Source organism: Mobula birostris, chromosome 3 (assembly GCF_030028105.1).
Source record: "Mobula birostris isolate sMobBir1 chromosome 3, sMobBir1.hap1, whole genome shotgun sequence".
Classification (NCBI taxonomy): domain Eukaryota; kingdom Metazoa; phylum Chordata; class Chondrichthyes; order Myliobatiformes; family Myliobatidae; genus Mobula; species Mobula birostris.
Genome location: NC_092372.1, coordinates 80584558 through 80607647, shown reverse-complemented (window position 1 = coordinate 80607647; position 23090 = coordinate 80584558). Strand labels below are relative to the sequence as shown.

The 23090-nt window shown below is 43.1% G+C and overlaps 1 protein-coding gene across 3 annotated transcripts in view; it reads right to left on the bottom strand.

Annotated features, from left to right (window-relative positions):
- The window catches only part of anapc4 (anaphase promoting complex subunit 4), a 111006-nt gene that overhangs the window by 74074 nt on the left and 13842 nt on the right, over positions 1-23090 (bottom strand). Inside the window, exons 5-8 of one of the 3 annotated variants that reach the window (XM_072252933.1) lie at positions 9227-9301; positions 8043-8069; positions 7909-7953; positions 3057-3141 (exon numbers count right to left, since the gene is read on the bottom strand). In XM_072252933.1, the coding sequence (XP_072109034.1) occupies positions 3057-3141; positions 7909-7953; positions 8043-8069; positions 9227-9301 (232 nt within the window). The remainder of the gene's footprint in view (positions 1-3056; positions 3142-7908; positions 7954-8042; positions 8070-9226; positions 9302-23090) is intronic. The other 2 variants (XM_072252934.1, XM_072252936.1) reach the window with 2 other exon arrangements.

The window sequence follows — 23090 nt, the reverse complement described above, 5'->3', positions numbered from 1 at the left end:
AGGACACAGGTTTAAGGTGTTGGAAAGCAGGTACAGAGGAGATTTCAGGGGTAAGTTTTTAACTCAGAGAGTGGTGAGTGCATGGAATGGGCTGCCGGCAATGGTGGTGGAGGCGGATACAATAAGGTCTTAGAGTGACTTTTAGATAGGTACATGTGTTACGTAACTGGCAACAATATTAATCGAGACAGGTTTTATGAAAACAACCAAACATTTATTAAACACATATAAGCGATAAGAGAAAAAAAAACAAAAAGGAAAACTTAAACCGGAGGTTAAACAGGTACGCAGCCGTTCATCAACTCCACTTGGCTCTGGTTCTTAAAGCGTTAAATGCGAAAACAGTTCTTAAAGCGATACAGTCAGATATAGTTCTTAAAGCGATAACTTCAAAAGTCCAACAGTTTTACGCATTCAATTGGGAGAGACTTCTCTGGAGAAGGATTTCTTCACCGACGCACCTTTACTGCCGGTTCTGTCCACAAGATTCCCGATGCCGAAAATAAACAGCTTAAGTCAACTGACCTTAAATTCTTTTAGAGAGAGAGAGAGAGAGAGACCCTTTTTGCATGAACTCATTGCGCTATTGCAAGAGTTATCTCAATGCAGGTTCTCCTCAACGAAGACTCAATAAGGTCGATCCTTTATTAAACTGCCAAACGATGCCGACTTCTCTCGATGCTTCACTTTGATGAATTCTTCACTCTCCCTTCAAAACTGTCGGAATTGAGTAAATTGGCACTTGCAGCCACAAATTTCCAGTCCAAATGCAATATCTTGTAAGAGAACGCACCTTCCATTTTAAAAATGAAACTGCGTCATAAAAACAAACGTGCAACAGAAACGGAGGCACAACACGTTCTACCTGGAAATCTACAAATTCAAAAACCTACTGTGTCACCTCAGTCGACCCTTATATAGTCACGGGGCACATGTCATCACGTGACCTCATATCTGGGGGAAAATCACATCAGGTGACCTCCATTACATCATTCTCACCAAAAAAAAATCTCCTTGAGCATGTAACACATGGAGTTTAGAAAAATAGAGGGCTATGGGTAAGTCTAGTAATTTCTAAGGTAGGGACATGTTTGGCACAACTTTGTGGGCCGAAGGGCCTGTATTGTGTTGTAGGTTTTCTATATTTTCTAATTACTTAATTTTTTATATTTACTTACTCTAATTTATTGTATTTATTACTATGAATTGCAATATATTGCTGCAGCAAAACAACAAATTTCATGACATATGGCAATGATATTAATCCTGATTCTAATATATTCCGCTAAGAGTGGTCTTGGTATATTCTTAGATAATATTTCAATATTCAAACAAAAAAAATCAAAAGCATTTTAGTAGGTAAATCAGTAGGTAAAATGGACCAGTTTCCTGTACATAGCATTGATTTTCTTGCTGTGGTTTGATGCCCTTTCTATCCTTCTGATCCTGACTGCTTTGGTATCACTGCATATTTATGTGGCTGTCAAACATTTTCGCAAAACTGTACTGAAGCAAGTCTGGCAAGTGCTGTTTTATACTTCAGAAAATAATCTTTGGCTGTTTACGTCTTATTCTACTGACATACAGTATTCATAGCTATTTGAATTAGAATAAAGTTATATTTTGGGTATACCCTTTGCCATCTAGAAGCCAATTGCTCTTTATATCTGAATACTGAAAGCAAAATTTGATGACAAGCTTCTCAATGATACATAAGGATGAATGACCAAAAGCTTTCTGAGTGAAGTAGATTTTAAAGAGCATCTTAAAGGAAGTAACAGACAGAGAAAATTACAGTGTAGGGTTACAGCAGCTGAAGCCTCAGCTACTTAGGATGGGATGGTTAAATTCAGTAATGAACAAAACCTAGAATTAAATGAGCACAAATACTTTGGCGAACATCATGTTAAAGGGGTTGATAGAAGGGTGGGCCATGTGAAGATTTAAAAACATGATTGAGGATTTTAACTAATACAGGTGCGTCTCAGCAGGTACAAGTGATGGCCTAACGGGACATGGCATGAGCTACGATACAGACAACAGATGGGCTGAGTTTTGCAAAGGAGAAAGACGAGTCAGCAGTGTACTCAGTCAGGGCAACTGAAGGATCAGTTACAGATACCTAGTAGATACCTCAGATGCAATATTGGGGTGCAGCAAGGTGAAATTACATGTTGTTAAAGTACAGATGAAGGGAAGAACTTAAAAGTTGCCAGTAGCAATGGTGGTTAAAAAATGAAAATCAGTTTATTCAGTAATTATTGCAAAACAGATGTTAAATTAATACTGAACCTTAAATTTCCTGAAAGTTATATTATTATTATTACCACCTAATAAAAACTAAGATTCCACATGGTTCTTTTTCGTTGTTCATGCCTAGGAACTGCTTAATCTTCTGGGCAAAAAAACAGTTGGAAGAAGCCATGATTCATTAACATGGCAGAATGTCTGTGCTTAATTATACACAGTGAGTGCCTTTATTTGCTTTCTCACCTCATTTTTTCTTCTGGTTTTGAGAAGGGGTACAGATTTTGAGAAGCAATTACAAAACTAAATTTTAAAAGATAGGCAAGATGGAAGCAGATAATACACAATTCATGCAGCATTGCAGAAACACTGTTGATATTTCAGGTTCAAGACCATTCACCAGAAATTCTGAAGAAGAATCTTCAACTTGAAATATTAACTCTGTTTCTCTTTCCTGAGCTGGCCTGTTTAGTGTTTCTGTGAATTTCCCTTTTTGTTTGTGATTTCCAGCATCTGTAGTTATTTTTTGATTTTCAATTTTCACGTCATTTCTTTCCTGTGCAAAGTATGTGGGACAGTGATTGAAGCTGGATACTTTATAGCCACTGAAAGGACTCCAACAGAAGCTCCTTAATAAAGTCTTATGCCTAATGTATTTGAAGAATTTCCACAATTCAAATGCAACATATTCTAAAATAACACTCCAATCTGTGCTGGTGCTGTGCTTTGCACCTGACCACCAGGCAGTATCTAGAATCAGAATCTAGTTCTACTTTCATATAATTATTTAAGTACAAAAACTGTCATACTTGCGTTACAGTTGCAATCTTGTACATTCCATATGCATATAATTCAATGAAACCAGAATCTCCCCCTAGAACAAGGGTACTTAACCTGAGAGAAAAAAAACCACAAATTTAAATATTTAGAAATCGTATTTAGACAAATATGAATTTCATATTTCATAATTGTGATCTTCCACATGTGAACGAATCGAACTATTTTCAATTTTTTAATAAAAAGTGAGGGTTCCTGAAGATCAATTCTGCTAATTTATGAAGGCCCTTGGCTGTTTAGATAACCAGCACTCTCTGCCATTTTCCAAGTTGCCTATTTGAAAAGATTAATTCACATTGCATGAGATGAAATCTTGCACACATTGCGCGTTTACGGCTTTGATCTGCATCCTGAAGCTCTGATTTATCACTATCAGCATGGGTACCACCAACAAGGGATCACTTGGCATCTTAGGTGAGAAACAAGATGACTACTAGGAGTATGTTATCCTTATACTCACAGTTCTGCAGCTGTACATATGAAAAGGTAGAAGCAGAGGGATGCACGTAATTGTCTTTAACTTCCACCATCTCCAACGGGATCCCACCATCAAGCACATCTCTCTTCAATCCCCTCCCCTCACAACTTTCCATTTTCCGCAGGGATCGCTCCCTAAACAACTCCCTTGTCCACTCGTCCATTCCCACTGATGTCCCTCCTGGTACTTATCCTTGCAAGAGGAACAAGTGTTATACCTGTCCCTCCACCTCCTCCCTCACTACCATTCAAAGCTTCAAACATTTCTTCCAGGTGAGGCAACACTTCACCTCTGAGTCTGTTGGAGTTATCTATTGTATCCAGTGCTCCAGGTGTGACCTCCTGTACATTAATGAGTCCCGATGTAGATTGGGAGACCACTTCAATCAGCAACTACACTCCATCTGGCAGAAAAATTGGGATCTCCAGGTAGCCACCTATTTCAATTCTACTTCAGCCCATGGCCTCCTCTACTGCCACGATGAGGCCACAGTCGGGTTGGAGGAGCATCACCTTATATTCCGTTTAGGTAGCCTCCAGCCTGATGGCACAAACATTGATTTCTCAAACTTCTGGCAATTACCCCGCCCCCCCTTCATCATTCTCATGTCCCTCCCACCTTATTTCCTTACCTGCCCATCACTTCCCATTGGTGCTCCTCCTCCTCCTCTTCCTTCCTTGGTCTTCTACCCTCTTCTATCAGATTCCCCTTCCTCTAGCCTTTTACCTCTTTCACCAACCAATTTCCTGGCTCTTTACTTCAGCCCTCCCACTCTCTCAGTTTCACAAATCACCTCCCATCTTGTACTTCTTCCTTCCCTCCCCCAACCTTCTTACTCTGATCTCATCGTTTTTATTTCCAGTCCTGATGAAAGGTCTCGGCCTGAAAAGCCAACTGTTTACTCTTGACTGCTGTCTGACTTACTGAGTTCCTCCAGCATTTTGTGTATGCTGCTTGGATTTCCAGCTTCTGCAGATTTTCTTGTACTTGTGACTTCACAATTCAAGATTGTATAATGTCATTTCCATTACACAAGTGTAAAGGAGAACAAAATAATTGCTACTCTAGATCCGACGCAGCACAAAAGCACACAATAAAGAAGGCAAAGTAAAAAAAAAACTCACCATAAATCTAAGCACATAAGATAGCTTATATATATAGATTGTGTAACGGGGTCCTGAATTACCCCTATGAACTGTGCTTTGAGTAAGTGCGTGAGAGACAGAGAGAGCACAAGCGAGAGAGAGAGGAAGAGAGAGAGAGAGAGAGAGAGAGAGAGAGAGAGAGAGAGAGAGAGAGAGAGAGAGAGAGAGAGAGAGAGAAAGAGAGATTTAACACTGACATCTTGTTTTAAGAGAGAGAGAGAGAGAGACGAAGACTGCTCACAGTGTGTTTACATTTCTACAAGGACGTTGCCTGCTTGGAAATTCTTACAGACAGAGAAGGAAGGAGCTGTTTGAGTGGCAGCTGGTATTCAGCATGGGGAGATAAACAGAAGGTCAGATGATAGACCTCAGACACATAGTTTTGGGACACTGAATGAGCTGTGTTGTGCCCACAGAAAAAGTGGGTTTTGGAGGATCGATCAGTGGCTCTCGCAGTGTGGAGAAGGTGTGACCGGTGGGGAGTTATTTGTGTGTCCAACCCTTGCCCAGGTTGATAGCTCCACCACAGAAGAACAGTCCTCTTTTGTTGTGGTCACAGTCGGTGATTTCTAAAGGATTTCGGAGGACAACGGGAAGATCGACGGCGTCAGCTCACCTGAAAACTCAAATCTCTCCCTCTCTCTCTCCTTCGCTACTCAACTCAATACCATGAACTGAACTGAACTTTACTCATCATAAGACTGTATCTATTTACCCCTAGACTTGAAGAAGCTTGGTTTTCATATTTTCCACACTTATTGATATACTTACTTATATATAATCATTGCTAATCTGTTTGATTTATCTGCAGTTATATTACTGTATTGCGTAGTTAGTAATAAGTACCAGTAGTTAATAGTGATACTGGACTCCAAGGTGTTTTCCATTTCTGGTGGTTCTTTAACCCGTCATGGGTACGTGTCAATTGATTGTACAGGAGTGTCTGTACATAAGGTGACTCAGACAGGAAATGATAGGGTAGAGGTGGTGGAGGGTGTAGAGGGGTGGGTTAGTGGGTGGAGGTGTTGATCAGCCTTACTGCTTGGGGAAAATAACTGTTTTTGAGTCTTGTGGTCCTGGCATGGATGCTATAGCCTCCACCCTGGGAGCGGGGCAAACAGTCCATGAGCAGAGTAGGCAGGATCCTTCATGATACTGCTGGCCTTATTCCAGCACCATTCTATACACATGTCCTTGATAGTGGGTTGACTGATGTCACTGATGTCTTGGGCAGTTTTGACTACCCATTGTAGAGCCTTTTTATCCGCCGCAGTGCAGATTCTGTACCATGCAGTGATGCAGCATGCTAGGATGCTCTCTACTGCTCATCTGCAGAAGGACGTGAGTATTGACGTGCATAGCCCAGCTCATAGAATCAGTTTTTATATCAACTTTGCTCCTAATGAAGCCCATAAGAAAGAGCAGATGCTTAGATATGCAATTCTAACCAAATGGCCACAGGTTTTAGGCACCATCACAAACATCACCGAGAATGAAAACACTCATCATTGCCCAGGAAGGTTCAGCAACTTCTTAGTCTTCCACTCTAGAACCATGTAGGTAGGATGCCAGAGATTCCAGATAGATACCATAATTCTTTCATCATACAATTGGCCAAGTTGTAAAATATCTTCAAATATAAAGAAGCAGTTACTGAATGGCTCCTTAGAAATAAATAATTAATTTAAGTTTAAAACACGCTTTGTGACACTTACAGAATCCCAAAGAATATGGCATGGAACTTATGACCACCTTGTTGCCACTAGATGGGTTACTGAACAAATTACTGATGTGCTGAAATGAACCTTAGACACCTGCAAAGTTCTGTGAGTGCCCATCAAAATGCATTGACCAGGACCTCCAGAATGGTTATGGTGAGCTGGCTACTTAAAAACATTGCACAACAGTGAGGATTGGTGCAGCAGGAACAACAGGATCAGAATGTCTCCAAGTGATTCTGTGATATTATTGGCCAACATGTCGGCTTTGCAACCCTTGAAGGCTATGCCAAAGGCTGCTTCATCTGTAACTTCAGCGCCTGACTTGTCGATTGGGAGATTGGAAAGCATGCAATAGTGTGATAGGGTGGATGAAGGAGAAAGGAGGCAGCAGTTAATGGGAAGTGGAATTACTTCCATTTCTCCCTTTGAGTAAAACTGCAACATTCATAACCCCATTCATAATTTACCCTCTGCTGCCTGGTGACATTCTTCTAGAGCTGGAGGATATTTTCCCAGGAGATTTATGCCCAAAAAGCAGTCTCCAAGTGAAATTAAAAAGCAAAACAATGGAAGTACATGACAGGCAGCATCTGAGGAAAGAGAAGCAATTAATATCTTGTAACATTTCAGGCTGAAGATTTTTATCATATGCTTTTTTTTTTGGGACACCTGACAAAATACCCAATGCTGTCATTTACTGCATTAGAGGTAACTGCTTCTGAATTACAGCATCTTCATCAAACCAGCAAAACCTTGAGCATGAGGCTGTTGGCAGATCTGTCAGTTTGATGTAGAGTTGTTGGCCTAAAGCAATAATTCCATACCTCTTTCCACAATTGCTGCCAGTCTCCCTGGCCATTTCCACTGCTTTGTTTTTTTGTTTGGATTTTTAATTCTTCAGTTTTTAGTTTTTAAAAAATTTTTGTAAGGCTTCATCTGCACTATTCATGGTTGCCATCAGTGTGCAAGCTTTTAATGAGTTCCCATGTTACTAGCTCTGACAAAGACATCATTACAAATGCATGCGATCTGCAGTGGCTGTACAAGCAACTTTTCCACACACCACTTGTTTCTCTGCAAATGACCCGTTTTGGCTGGGATACCAATAGCTAAGTATATTGGATGCACTGTACAGTGTTCCAGCTAAAATTATAGGTTTCCATTTCATTAACTACTTCTGAGTTCAGCACTGAGCCAAAGAAAGCACTAAGCCTCAGAGTCTTCACCTATCTTTGGACTCCATCATCTGGATGAGGAGAAAGAGGGAGGGGCAGATCAACCAGAATTAACTACTGAGAAGAGTGGTCCTAAGGAATGAAATTAAGGAAACATGCGTCTTAAGAATACATAGTTTCTGAAAACTACATTTTGTTGATATGTGCTCAACAATTAAATACTTTTGCATATGATCATATTCTTTTTACCTGTCAATTTCCACATATTAATCAATAAAATCCAATAAAAAGAATGGGGGAAATACCTCTTGTCACCCAAAAGCTTTGTTACTTCATCTGATCTTTCTTCACTAAACAGAGAGAGAAAATGTTTGTTAGTATTCAGAAAAACAATTTAAGCTAGCTTTCAAAACTATAGATGTCATATATTGGGACATACCTGAATATCTTTGCTGAGGTACTGTAACTTGTTAAGATGAAAAGTACATGGGCATTAGAAAAGTACATTAAATACAGCATTGCCAACTCTTAAAATAATTTTACAACTACAATCTTTAAGTAAGAATAAAAATGTATGCTAGTATTTTAATAAAGGCTTCATTTAAATTCTATCCAATTGTAGATTAGGAAATTATCATTTCCCAATCCAAGTTCCATATTTTAATATTGGATGTCAACTTTAAAAAAAGTTTCATGCTTCCAATCTGAAAAGAACTTTCATACCTTCGTAGTACTATCATTTAGTAACCTTTAAGAAAGACAAATCATATATGATAAACTCGATTCAACAGTGGCTGGAAGTATTGTTCACATTGTGTATCTGAGTTTTCAAAAAGCCTCTGTTGATGGCTCTGGCTTACAAGCAAAATTAATACCCCAGGACAAAAAAAAGGCAGAGGAAACACACAAGAAATTTGTTACGCAGCTGAGTGCAGACAGGTGATTTTTCTTCTCACTGGTGGGAAGTATATTTGAGAATCCCCCAATGGTGCTATTCTGACCCATTTTCTCTTTCAAAATTTACATATTATACTAAATATAAAAATGTATGAAAATAAGTAGATGGCTGGTAAAATATGTTGGGGTTGCAAAGTGAATGCCTTCAATAGAATGGACCCTCCTGGTACCTCAGCAAGTGAATATAGCTACAAGGGCAGGTGTACGATAAAGCAAAATCTGGTCTTATATTTCTTGCCAGCATTTATTATTTTGGACCTAATTTTGGTTACATATAAATGGCAAATTTAACTTTTTTTTTCTTGTATACTCAAATTAGTAAAAGCTGTTTTTCACTTGGCTGAAAATCATAACTTATAATAGGTGCATAATTGAATATTTAAGATCTAGAATTGTAGTAACTGAGTGAAACATGTTGGAACTCCACTAAGAACCTACTATAAATGTTTTCTTAATGAGATAAACATGATCTGATTGTGAATTTACTTACAAGTTTTACATGAAACCTGTTAAAGAATTTCAATTTTATCAGTTGTTACTCAACTAAATAACAATGAAATAGCAGATCTACCCCAGCATACAACTTTGCCTAACTGTTCATGCATTAGCAAGGTGATGCCATCTCATTGACTTAATTGTGGTTTAAACATTCATCATTAAATTCACCTCTTTGGTAGTGCAGGTAACTTGGGCAGGAAAAGGCTTCCCTCTTCATCTACTAAACTGATTGAAGAACTGGCACTAGAAAGGAGGTTTAAAATTAGTAAATTTTAACTGATAACCAGAAATAGTTGCATGTTCAACAAATTCATCTACTTATCACTGGGGATTATAGGTCTTATTTTTGTTTTAACCCATCTTTTATTTTACTTCACACAGCCTATCTGCCCAAAGGACCAAGTGATTTTCTATCAAAAAATTTTGACATACAGAATATTGCTGCACTAAAAACATAAAAAGATACATACACCATCACCACATATCTTGGTAATGGTCAAGCATGTCACTACTGAGGAGCAGTTTTCTAAATATTTTATGTAGGAACTCATTCATACAAAAAGATAGGTCTAAATAGTATTAAATGCACAGAAAATTGTTCCCAACACAGCCCTACTTACTTCCTTCTTCAGCATTATACAACTCTGAGATAATTTAAAGTAATAGGAATATGAAGTAAAGAAAGTCAGAGAAATGCAGGGGCAAATATCAGTAAACTAAATGGCATTTTCTTTATTCTGATATTTCTTGCTTGTTACATACACCTGTTAGGGTGCATTCTCCAGATACCTTATAAGGTAACCGTAGCCTTCAGCCAGTAGCAGATGTCATCAGGTGGTTCCCAACCTTCACAGAGTGTTTCGACCCTTAACCAAGACAGTCTCCAGTTGGTGGGCCGGCAGTGGTGGCCAAATCACTGCCCATCTCCTCCTGGCTTCCAGCTTCCCTCCTCTCGTCTACTCCAAATCCAACAAGAGGCTCGTTCTGCCTCTTCCCCCATCCTACAAGCTGCTTGTTTTTTTGCTCCTTTTGTCCTTTTTGTGAACGGTGAGGGAAGCAAAAGTATTACTTTAAAGGGATTAAAAGTATTATATATGAATGCACGGAGTATAAGAAATAAAGCGGATGAGCTTGAGGCTCAGTTGGAAATTGGCAAGTATGATGTTGTGGGAATAACAGAGACATAGCTGCAAGAGGACTAGGGCCGGGAAATGAATATTCAGGGATATACATCCTAACGAAAGGACAGACAGGTGGGCAGAGGGGGTAGAGTGGCTCTGTTGGTGAGGAATGAAATTCAGTCACTTGCGAGGGGGGACACAGAATCAGGAGGTATAGAGTCCGTATGGATAGAACTGAGAAACTGTAAGGGCAAAAAGACCCTGATGGGAGTTATCTACAGTAGCCTGGATATAAGGTGCAAGTTAAATCAAGAGTTAAAATTGGCATGTCGCAAAGGTAATTCTACGGTTGTTATGGGGGATTTTGACATGCAGGTAGACTGGGAAAATCAGGTTGGTACTGGACCCCAAGAAAGGGAGTTTGTAGAATGCCTCAGGGATGGATTCTTAGAGCAGCTTGTAATAGAGTCTACCAGGGAGAAGGCAATTCTGGATTTAGTGTTGTATAATGAGCCAGATTTGATAAGGGAACTCGAGGTAAAGGAGCCATTAGGAGGTAGTGACCATAATATGATAAGTTTTAACCTACAATTTGAGATGGAGAAGGGACGATCGGAAGTGTCAGCATTACAGTTGAACAAAGGGGACTATGGACACATGAGGGAGGAGCTGGCAAAAGATGACTGGAAAGATACCCTAGCAGGGATGACAGTGGAACAACAATGGCAGGTATTTCTGGGAATAATACAGAAGGTGCAGGATCAGTTCATTCCAAAGAGGAAGAAAGGTTCTAAGGGGAGTAAGGGGTGACCGTGGATGACAAGGGAAGTCAGGAAGAGTATAAAAATAAAAGAGAGGAAGTATAACATAGCAAGGATGAGTGGGAAGCCAGAGGATTGGGAGACTTTTAAGGAGCAACAGAAGATAACTAAAAAGGCAATATGGGGGGAAAAGATGAGGTAGGAAGGTAAGCTAGCCAAAAATATAAAGGAGGATAGCAAAAGCTTCTTTAGGTATGTGAAGAGGAAAAAATTAGTTAAGACCAAAGTTGGGCCCTTGAAAACAGAAACGGGTGAAATTATTATGGGGAACAACGAAATGGCAGACGAGCTGAACAGGGACTTTGGATCTGTCTTCACTAGGGAAAACACAAACAATCTCCCAGATGTAATAGTGGCCAGAGGACCTAGGGTAACAGAAGAACTGAAGGAAATTTGCATCAGGCACAAAATGGTGTTGGGTAAACTGATGGGACTGAAGGTTGATAAATCCCCAAGGCCTGATGGTCTGCATCCCAGGGTACTTAAGGAGGTGGCTCTAGAAATCGTGTACGTATTGGTAATCATTTTCCAATGTTCTATAGATTCAGGATCAGTTCCTGTGGATTGAAGGGTAGCTAATGTTATCCCACTTTTTAAGAAAGGAGGGAGAGAGAAAACAGGCAATTATAGACCAGTTAGTCTGACATCAGTGGTGGGGAAGATGCTGGAATCAACTATAAAAGATGTAATAGTGGCATATTTGGATAGCAGGATAGGTCCAAGTCAGCATGGATTTACGAAGGGGAAATCATGCTTGACTAATCTTCTGGAATTTTTTGAGGATGTAACTATGAAAATGGACATGGGAAAGCCAGTGGATGTAGTGTACCTGGACTTTCAGAAAGCCTCTGATAAGGCCCCACATAGGAGGTTAGTGTGCAAAATTAGAGCAAATGGCATTGGGGGTAGGGTACTGACATGGATAGAAAATTGGTTGGCAGACAGGAAACAAGGAGTAGGGATTAACGGGTCCCTTTCAGAATGGCAGGCAGTGACTAGTGGGGTACCGCAAGGCTCGGTGCTGGGACCGCAGCTATTTACAATATACGTTAATGATTTAGATGAAGGAATTAAAAGTAACATTAGCAAATTTGCAGATGACACAAAGCTGGGTGACAGTGTGAAATGTGAGGAGGATGTTATGAGAATACAGGGTGACTTGGACAGGTTGGGTGAGTGGGCAGATGCATGGGAGCAGTTTAATGTGGATAAATGTGAGGTTATCCACTTTGGTGGCAAGAACAGGAAGGCAGATTACTATCTGAATGGTGTCAAGTTAGGAAAAGGGGAAGTACAACGAGATCTAGGTGTCCTTGTTCATCAGTCACTGAAAGTAAGCATGCAGGTACAGCAGGCAGTGAAGAAAGCTAATGGCATGCTGGCCTTCATAACAAGGGAAATTGAGTATAGGAGCAAAGAGGTCCTTCTGCAGTTGTACAGGGCCCTGGTGAGACCACACCTCGAATATTGAGAACATTTTTGGTCTCCAAATTTGAGGAAGGACATTCTTGCTATTGAGGGAGTGCAGCAGAGGTTCACGAGGTTAATTCCCGGGATGGCGGGATTGTCATATGTTGAAAGATTGGAGCGACTGGGGTTGTATACACTGGAATTTAGAAGGATGAGAGGGGATCTGATTGAAACATATAAGATTATTAAAGGATCGGACACGTTAGAGGCAGGAAACATGCTCTCGATGTTGGGGGAAGTCCAGAACCAGAGGCCACAGTTTAAGAATAAGGGGTAGACAATTTAGAATGGAGTTGAGGAAAAACTTTTTCCACACAGAGGGTTGTGGTTCTGTGGAATGCTCTGCCTCAGAAGGCAGTGGAGGCCAGTTCTCTGGATTCTTTCAAAAAAGAGTTAGATAGAGCTCTTAACGATAGTAGGGTGAAGGGATATGGGGAGAAAGCAGGAAAAGGGTACTGATTGTGGATGGTCAGCCATGATCACAGTGAATGGTGGTGCTGGCTCGAAGGGCTGAATGGCTTACTCCTGCACCTATTGTCTATTGTCCAGGCCCAGATCTGACAACAACCGCCACGCTGATTTGGCTGGGAAACCTCTGCAGCCGATCTCCACAACCATGCCTGCCATCCCTTGTCTTTACACTCCTGCACTAAGGGCTGGTACTCCAAGGCCTTTCTCTCGTGGGCCTCTTCCCATCCCTCTTCCCACGGCACAGTCAGCTCAACCAGAATTATTTTCTTGTCTTCGGTTAACCACAGTACAATGTCCGGGCATAGGGTTGTGTGCACCACATCCGGGAACTGCAGCCTCCTTCCCACATCGACCCTCATCTCCCAGGAAGGGCCGTTAGCAGCAGATTGGGCTTTGGTTGTTTGGTTACGAAAGGCTTGACTCCCTCTTTGATGAAGGTGATGGCTTTCCTCAAGTCTGTGCCAGCCGTCCTCTTCTTGCATCTCTCCCACTCTAGTGTGTCAGCAAGATTCAGAAGCACCTTATCATGGCGCCACCTATAACGTCCTTGAGTTAGAGCTGTTTTACACCCGGACAGTATATGATCCAGTGTCCCCTTTTGACTAGAGCTTACAGTTCGGGTCCTCTCTCATCCCCCATGTGTACAGGTGTAATGGCGAAGGAAGGGTGTCATACACGAATCGCAAGAGGAAGGAAATATGGAAGGGCTCCAGTCTCCATAACTCTGCCCATGAGATCTTACGCTTAGGCAGATCCCATTTTGTCCAGGCATCCTGGGACCCTTGTTCCACTGCACTTGACATCTGCTTCTCTTCCTCACCGATCCGTACTTCTGCCTGTACCATGTCTTGCCTGTTCCTTATGCTTGCATTTCTCCACTGCTGGAAGTGAACTGAGCCGAGGCCTTGCCACCCGACGCAGGGGTTGCCGATGATATCTCGCAGCTTCAGAGAACACACTGCCTCCTCCACAGCTTCGTTGGCTGCCCACTTGCACCCAGATCTGGTTGTAACACCTGCCTGCTTTACCAAGACGTCATTGGAATCTCTCAAACTTAATAAGGCTCTGCATTTTGCCACCTTGAATTCCTCCACAACAGATGACAGGGGAAGCTGCAGTTGCCCAGAATGAATGTAAAGGCCCACTGAAGAGAAGCTTGGGGGAACTCCCAACCATCTCCGCAGGTGCTTGTTGGTTTTCCATGGGGAACTCATAAAGTGTGAAGAGCCAGAGAAGCCTGGGCAGAATGCCCTATTGGTACAGCCAGGTCTTGAATTTACCGGGAAGTCCGGATTTGTCGATCTTCTTCAGCCATTCGTCTGTCTGCTTCATAGCATTGGTGACATTGGCCCCATCTATCAATGACACATTAAACCACTTCCCCAAGCATTTTACCGGGTTATCTTTGATGGAAGGGATGACCTCACCCTGAACTTGGAGCCTAAACTTGCTAGGAACTTTGCGCTTTCTGATCACCATGCACCTGGACTTCTTGGCCTTGAAGGACATCCTCACCCAAGTGGCTACATTACCCAGGGTTTCCAATACCCATCTTGCTTGGACATGTGACACAGTTGTTATAGTGATGTCGTCCATGAACTCTCATAGAGCTGGCTGAACAATACTCGGCTCCAGTGTCGGGCCGTGGGTTACATCTTCTGCTACTGATAATAGGAGGTTCATTCCCATAATAAATAGGATGGGGGAGATGGTGCACCCTGTTGGAATCCCCTTCTGGAGGTCCTGCCAACTAGTTGTGAAATGGGCTGATGTAAATCTGAGTTTGAATTCTCCTAGGTAGCTGGTGATCACGTCTCGAATGGCCACTGGGATGTAGTAGTGGTCGAGTTCTTCTAGGATAAGGTCATGTGGAATAGACCCGTAGGCGTTTGCGAGGTCTAACCAGACAACTGTTAGGTCGCGTTTTTTCTGCTTGACCTCACGGATCAAATGGCAGACACCCCGAAAAGCCTGGAATACTGCCTTTCTGAATGGATGTGTCTCTTTTCCTCAATTAATTTGCTTTTCCTGATCCTAATTTGACTTCAGTTAATTCCCCCTTCTCCGTCCTTCATTCCTGTCTCCTCTCATTCCTTCATTTACTTTTAGTTAAATTGGTAATTTATTTAAAGACACACTGCAAATAGTTCACCAAAGTGAAACGACAAGCTAAAATCAAATGTATCAGTATCCCAGTGCAGTAAAGGGAATTACAGAAGCATGAGAGAGAGCCGGCCAAAGTTGATTGGAACGAGACACTAGCGGGGTTGTTGGCAGAGCAAGAAAGGCTGGAAATCCTTGGATCAATTCAAAATACGCAGGATCGATACAACTCAAAGATGAAGAAATATTCGAAAGGAGAGGATGAGGCAACTGCCTGACAAGGGAAGCCAAAGACAAAATTTAGTAAAAATTTATAGTAAGTTGGGGGATGGGCAACTTTTAGAAACCAACAGAAGGAAACTTAAAAAAAGCAATAAGGACAGAAAGATGAAAGTAAGCTAACCAATATTATAGAAGACAATATCACAAGTTTTTTCAGATATTTAAAGAGTAAAACAAAGATGAGAGTGCATATTGGATGCTGGAAAATGACACTGAAGAAATTGTAAAGGGGGACAAATAAATGGTGGACGAACTGAAGACATTTTTTGCATCAGTCTTCACTGTGGAAGACACCAGCAGTATGCCAGAAATTTGAGTGTCAGGGAGCAGAAGTGAGTGTATTTGTTATTATTAAGGAGAAGGTGCTTGGGAAGCTGAAAGATCTAAAGGTAGATAAGTCACCTGGACCAGATGGACTACATCCCAAGGTTCTTAAAGAAGTAAATAAAGAGACTGTGGAGGCATTAATTGTGATTCTTCAAAAATTACTAGATTCTGGAATGTTTTATATATGTCACTCCACTCTTTAAAAAGGAAGAGAGGCAGAAGAAAGGAAATTATCGGCCATTTAGCCTGACTTCAGAGGATGGGAAGATGCTGGAATCCATTATTAAGGATTAAGTTTCAAGGTACTTAAAGGCACATGATAAAATAGGCCAAATTCGGCCAGGTTTCCTTCAGGAGAAATCTTGCTTGACAAACCTGTTGGAACTCCTTGAGTTAGTAACAGGCAGGATGGACAAAGGAGAGTTAGTGGATTATCATTTATGTGGACTTTCAGAAAGCACATGAAGCTATGAATCAAGATAAGAGCCAACGGTATTACAGGAAGTATACAAGCATGGATAGAAGATTGGCTGACAGGCAGGAGGCAAAGAGTGGAAACAAAATCAGCCTTTTGGGTTTGCTGCTAGTGACTAGTGGTGTTCTGCAAGGATTGGTTTTAGGGCCGCTTCTTTTCACGTTATATGTCAATGATTTGGATGGCTTGGTGACCAGGTTTACAAAAGATAGAAAGATAGACAGGGAGTTTTGAGGAAGCAGGGAGTCTTCAGAAGAACAGACTGATTGGGAAAACAAGTGGCAGATAGAATATACTGCAGGGAAAGCTATAGTCATTCACCTTGGTAGAAGAAATAAAGGCATAAACTATTTTCTAAATGGGGAGAAAATTCAAAAAAATCAGAGGTGCCAAAGGACTCAGGGAATTCTGCACGAGAACTCCCAACAATAAACTTGCACACTGAGTCAGTGGTAAAGAAGCCAAATGCAATATTAACATTCATTTTGAGAGGACTGGAATATAAAAGCAAGTTTGTGATACTGAACAACACACACGAATGCTGGACGAATTCAGCAGATTAGGCAGCATCTACGGAAAAGAGTAAGCAGTCAAGTAGAAAAAAAGATGAGAAATTAGAGCAAGAAGGTGTGGGGAGAGGAGCAAGTAGTACAAGGTGGTAGATGATAGGTGAAACTGAAAGGGGGGAGGGGCGAAGTAAAGAGCTGGGAAGCTGATAGGTGAAAGGGATAAAGGGTGGGAGAAGGGGAATCTGACAGGACATGACCATGGAAGAGAGAGAAGGGGGAGGAGCACGGAGGGAGGTGATGGGCAGGTAAGGAGATGAGGTGAGCAGGGTAAATGGGAATGGAAATGGTGAAGGGGGAGGAGGCAATAACCAGAAGTTTGAGAAATTGATGATCATGCCATCAGGTTGGACCAAGTGCCATACCTGCCCCACACTACCATTCAGGGCCCCAAACAGTCCATTGAGGTGAGGCAACACTTCACCTGAAAGTCTGTTAGGATCATCTACTGTATCCAGTATTTCCAGTGTAGTCTCCTATAAATTGGTTGGACCTGACATAGGAGACCACTTTGCTAAGCACCTACGCTTTGTCCACCAGAAAAAAAAACAGGATCTCTTGCTGGCTAGCCACTTCAGTTCTACTTCCCATTCCAACATGTCAGTCCATGGCCTTCCCTACTGCAGTGATGAGGCCACACTCAGGTTGGAGGAGCAACACCTTATATTCTGTTTGGGTAATCTCCAACCTGATGGCATGAACATCGATTTCTTGTACTTCTGGTATTTTCCCCCTCCCCTTCACTATTTCTATTCCTGTTTCCTTCTCGCACCTGTCCATCACCTCCCTCTGATGCTTCTCCCCCTTCCCTTTCATGATTATCTACCGTCTCTTATCAGGTTCCCCCTTCTCCAGCCCTTTATCTCTTTCACCTATCGGCTTCCCAGCTTTTTAGTTCAACCCTCCCCCACTCTCCGTTTCATCTATCCCTTATCACCTAGTATTTCCTCCCCAACTCCCACCTTCTCATCTGTTTTTCCAGTCCTGATGAAGGGTCTCGGCCTAAAATGTCAACTGTTTACTCTTTTCCATAGATGTTGCCTGGCCTGCTGAGTTCCTCCAGAACTTTCAGTGTGTTGCTTTGATTTCCAGCACCTGCAGATTTTCTCGTTTGATGTAATACTGAGGCTTTATAAGGCATGGTTTAGACCGCACTTGGAGTATTGACAGCAGTTTGGACCCCTTATCTGAGAAAGAATGTCCTGGCATTGGAGAGGACCCAGAGAAAGTTCACGAGAATTATCCCAGGAATGAAAGGGTTACCATATGAGGAGCATTTGGTGGTCTGGGCATGTGCTCATTAGTGTTTAGAAGAATGACAGGGGAATCTCATTGAAACATATTGAATATTGAAAATGCTGAGATGGAGTGGATGTGAAGAGGATGTTTTCTATAGGGGGGAAGCCTAGAATAACTGAATGTCCCTTTAGTAAAGGGATAAGGAGGAATTTCTTTCGCCAGAATGCAGTGAATCTATGGAATTCATTGCCGCAGACAGCTGTACAGGCCAAGTCATTCAGCATATTTAAAGCAGAGGTTAACAGGTCCTTGATTGGTAAGGGTGTCAAAGGTTATGGGGTGAAGGCAAGAGAATGGGGTTGAGAGGGATAAAAAAAAAATCAGCCTTGATGGAATATTGGACTTGATGAGCCAAATGGCCTAATCCCGCTCTTATGTCTTATGGTTTTATCATTTCATTTCAAATGCCGTGGACAAAATTCTTGTCTAATAGCAGATGTCATTTCTAACAAAATGGAACCAATATTACTCCTATATTTTACTTTTGGATGGCACAAAACTAATGCAATTGGATTTAATTGTACAAAGATAAAGAACCAACACCCTAGTGAAACACCTTGTATAGTGTGACAAGAATACACATAGATTAAGATGTTAGCTGTCCTGTGTGATCAGCAGTTGGTCTGCCACCTGTCTTCAGGAGAGAGAGAGATAAGGAAAACAATGGAGCAGCATTTGGAGATGTGTAATGAAGGGACGGGGGAGAGAGAGTAACAGAAGGAGGGAGTTGTCAAGAGCGGCTCCACCTTTGAACCCTGAACTGTTTGAAGTGATACCCCAGCAGGGGGATAAAAAGGGACAGGTTCGCTAAGGCAACACACACACGACACTTGAGGTAACAAGACCCTGGAAGCGGTGCGTCTCTCACAAGTCGGTGGGAAGTACCGGGCCATAAACGCACAAGGTGGAAAGGCACGATCGGTGGGAACCTGGTATGTGTCCACCCTTGCCTGGGTGCCAGGTTCAGCGCAGGGAAACGATCGTATCTGGAAACGGAGGGGTCACGGTCGGTGACCTCAGATGACATCACAAAGGACTCGCCTGACAGCTGACTGCGAAGGTCTGTGTGGAAGCTGTTTGAATATTCATTCATTTTTGCTCTCTCTCTCCTTCCCCCACACTGTCCATCTCCCACGGCAGCAATTACTGCGAACTGAACTGAACTTTGCGTCACTTTGAAACTGGTCATTTGCCCCTAGACAACGATAGGGCTTGATTGATCCTGTTATCTGAATTCTGTGTACATGTATGTTTATCATCGCTGAACTGTTGCATTCATTATCCTTTTGATTAGAGTACTGTGTTGCTTGTTTCTTTAATAAAACTTTCTTAGTTCTAGTAATCCAGACTCCAACTGAGTGATCCATTTCAGCTGGTTTGGCAACCCAGTTACGAGGTACGTAACATAAGTGGGGGCTCATCCAGGATTTTGAACGCTAAATTTGGGACTGAGTAAATTGATTGGGTCAAAATTCCTGAAAGAAAGAAAAGACAAACAGCAGAAATGGAGGCTGAGGAAATTATAAAGGCGCCGACCTTGGAGGCATTAGAGGATGCCAGGAAATCGGAATCGGTAGCTGTGGCCAAACGGTTGAATCTTGCTAAGGGGAAGTCGACAATGAGGAGAGAGGAGATACACAGAGCTATCGTAGAGCACTATGTATCAAAAGGTGTGTTTCCCCAAGGCGAGCTGGGGGTGGTGTCTGTTGAAAAACCTGCCGGAGGCGTGGTACAAGTACAGCTTGAAAAACTGAGACTTGAGCACGAGTTCCGGGTACGGCAGTTAGAACACGAAGAGAAGCAGTTAGAAAGGCGGGAGGAAGAGAGAGAGTTAGAAAGGCGAGAGAAAGAGAGAGAGTTAGAAAGGCAGGAGAGAGAGAGAGAGACAGCTGGAGCGAGAGGAGAAACAGAGGGAAAGGGAATTCGAGCTGGAGAAGTTAAGGATAAGGGCAGAGCATGGGCTCGTGCCAAAACAAGGTGGAGGGTTCCGGGCGACCCAGGAGGTTAGGCTGGTTCCCCCATTTGACGATACCGACGTGGATCGGTACTTTCTCCATTTCGAAAAAGTGGCTATAAGTCAGGACTGGCCGAGGGATAAGTGGGCTGTTTTGCTTCAGAGTGTACTGAAAGGGAAAGCCCAAAAAGCTTACTCAGCTTTGTCCACGGAAGATGCCCAGAGGTATGAGGTGGTGAAAGAGGCCATCCTCAGGATTTATGAGTTGGTCCCGGAGGCATACCAGCAGAGGTTCCGGAATGCGAGGAAGCAGTGGGACCGCACGTATTTAGAGTTTGCCCGTGAGATGCAGACATATTGTGAGCCTCGAAGGGGGTAGAGGGGGATTATGACAGACTGCTAAAGCTGATCCTGACTGAGCAGTTTAAAGGTTGTGTCCCTGAGGGTATGAGACCCTACCTAGATGAGAAAGAGGCAGCCATGTTAGCTGCAACTGCTAAGTTAGCGGATGAGTATGCGTTGACGCATAAAATGAAGTTTGCCCCCGAGTAAAGGCTACCAGAAGGGTAGTCAGGACGGCGGGGAGAGTCCGCCGGAAAAGTCAGAAAGTAAGCCGGGGACTAGTGAGAAGGATAAGGTAGACCGGGAGCAGTCTGGTAGGAAGTCTCCTGGGGTCGTCTGTTATAATTGTGGGAAAGTCGGACACTTTGCGTCCAGGTGCTTTGTCCCAAAGAAGGAGACGGGAAAAGGAAAAACGGCGATTTTGACTGGCTGTATCGAGCTGGTAAACGAACCGCTAGGGAAGGAAAGGTCTGCCAAAGTTCAGGAAGGGCGCGAGAAGTTTATCTCGGCCGGATCGGTGTCAGTGAAGGAGGGGATAAAACCAGTTCCAGTGCGGATCTGGAGAGACACGGGAGCGTGTCAGTCACTAATACTGAAGAGTGTATTAGAGTTTAGCTCAGAGACCCAGACTGGGGAGGTCAAGGTCAAAGGTGTTGGGGAAGGGACATAGTCAGTCCCTTTGCACCAGATACACTTACAAAGTAACCTGGTCCCTGGACTAGTCACGATCGGGGTGAGGTCTGAATTACCGATGAAAGGCGTGGAAGTCTTGCTCGGTAACGACATCGCTGGGGGAATCGTGTTCCCAGCAGTGAGATTGACAGGTCAGCCTGCCAGCATTGAGGTCCCGCTCATGGACTCACAGGTTCATCATGGGGCTGCGGTAGTAAATTTAGCTGAGACGTTTCTGCCAACCTTGTACGAGAAGGGGGTAGTAAGTGAAAAGAAGGAGTGTAGTGAGGCAAGAAGTAGTGAGGGAGCTGGGACAGACGTAGCATTAGCCAGGAAAGAATTTGTGCAGACGCAGGAGCGAGACCAGGGGCTCATGGTTTTGGCAGAGACAGCTCTCTCTGACACAGACTTGACAAGGGAACTAGTAGGCTATTGTGTGGAGGAGGAAGTGCTAAGGAAGCAAGGGAGACCAAGTGCCGTGCCCGCAGATGAGGAATGGGGGGTGGTGCAAAAGAGTTATGGGGATGAGGTTTTTAACCTGGCCCACAAGGTACCCCCCGGTGGACATTTTGCGGTACTGGAGGGAACAGTTGGTGGAACCATGAAAGAGGTTTACCGGCTGCCCAGGGGGAAGGATGTTATTGATTATGACCGATGCGAACTGAGACGGTCACAGGCTTTTGATATGCTAACAAACCTAGTCGGTGTTAGCACGGAAATCAATGAAACTAGGGTCCCCCCCGATAAGAGAAAAAAACCATTTTGAAAAGATGAGTATGGTATCGACCAGATGGGAGAAGGCTATTGTTTTGGCCAGGTCTGCTGATAAGGTCTCTCCCTTAATCCCCGAACAAAGTGACTCTTTAGGAGAAGTAACTAAACGACTCGCACCCGTGTGTTTGGTTGTCCCGAGGTGATGCAAAGAACTGGGACATTGGGTGGTGTCTGTTACACTAGGTCAGCCTAGCAAGCATGAGTAATTCAGTGACTAAAGGGCTGACGAACACAGAGGTGTGTATTGGTGATGTAATACGGCTGTCTGAAGCCAGCTTGATAGTGAACCTTGAAAAAAATGAGTTCGGCCACACGAAGGTCACTTACCTGGGAATTGTGGTGACACAGGGGCAGCTGGCAGCGATGCAAGCTACAGTGCAGGCTATCGCTGACCTCCCAACCCCGACAGACAAGAGGGCCCTCAGAAGGCTCTTGGAGATGGTGGGGTACTGTAGGAAGTTTTGCAATAACTCTGCGGTCACTACCCCTCCCCCTCCTACTAAGCCCTTGCAAGAGAAAACTAAGTCGGGATGGGACGACCCTTGTTATTGTGGTCCGGGACAAAAACCAAATGAGAGGTTACTTTGATCGCAATTCATCAGTGTTTTTAGCCACTATGAAGTTTGCTAAGTTGGACCCTGGTCTAAGAGATTATTAATAACACATATAAAAGGAACAGAAAATGTGATGGCTGACTGTCTGCCAGGTGTTGACAACTTCAAATTCGCTGTACTAGCCAAATAGCTGATAAAGATGTGTATTTGTGTGTGTATCAAATAATGTATTCATGTTTGTAATTTTTACCCCCTGGTAAAAATCCTTAAAGGGGGGAAGTGTGACAAGAATACACATAGATTAAGATGTTAGCTGTCCTGTGTGATCAGCAGTTGGTCTGCCACCTGTCTTCAGGAGAGAGAGAGATAAGGAAAACAATGGAGCAGCATTTGGAGATGTGTAATGAAGGGCCGGGAGAGAGAGTAACAGAAGGAGGGAGCTGTCAAGAGCGGCTCCCCCTTTGAACCCTGAACTGTTTGAAGTGATGGACAGGCGATACCCCAGCAGGGGGATAAAAAGGGACAGGTTCGCTAAGGCAGGACACACACACGACACCCGAGGTAACAAGACCCTGGAAGCGGTGCGTCTCTCACAAGTCGGTGGGAAGTACCGGGCCATAAACGCACAGGGTGGAAAGGCACGATCGGTGGGAACCTGGTGTGTGTCCACCCTTGCCTGGGTGCCAGGTTCAGCGCAGGGAAACGATCGTATCTGGAAACGGAGGGGTCACGGTCGGTGACCTCAGATGACATCACAAAGGACTCGCCCGACAGCTGACTGCGAAGGTCTGTGTGTGGAAA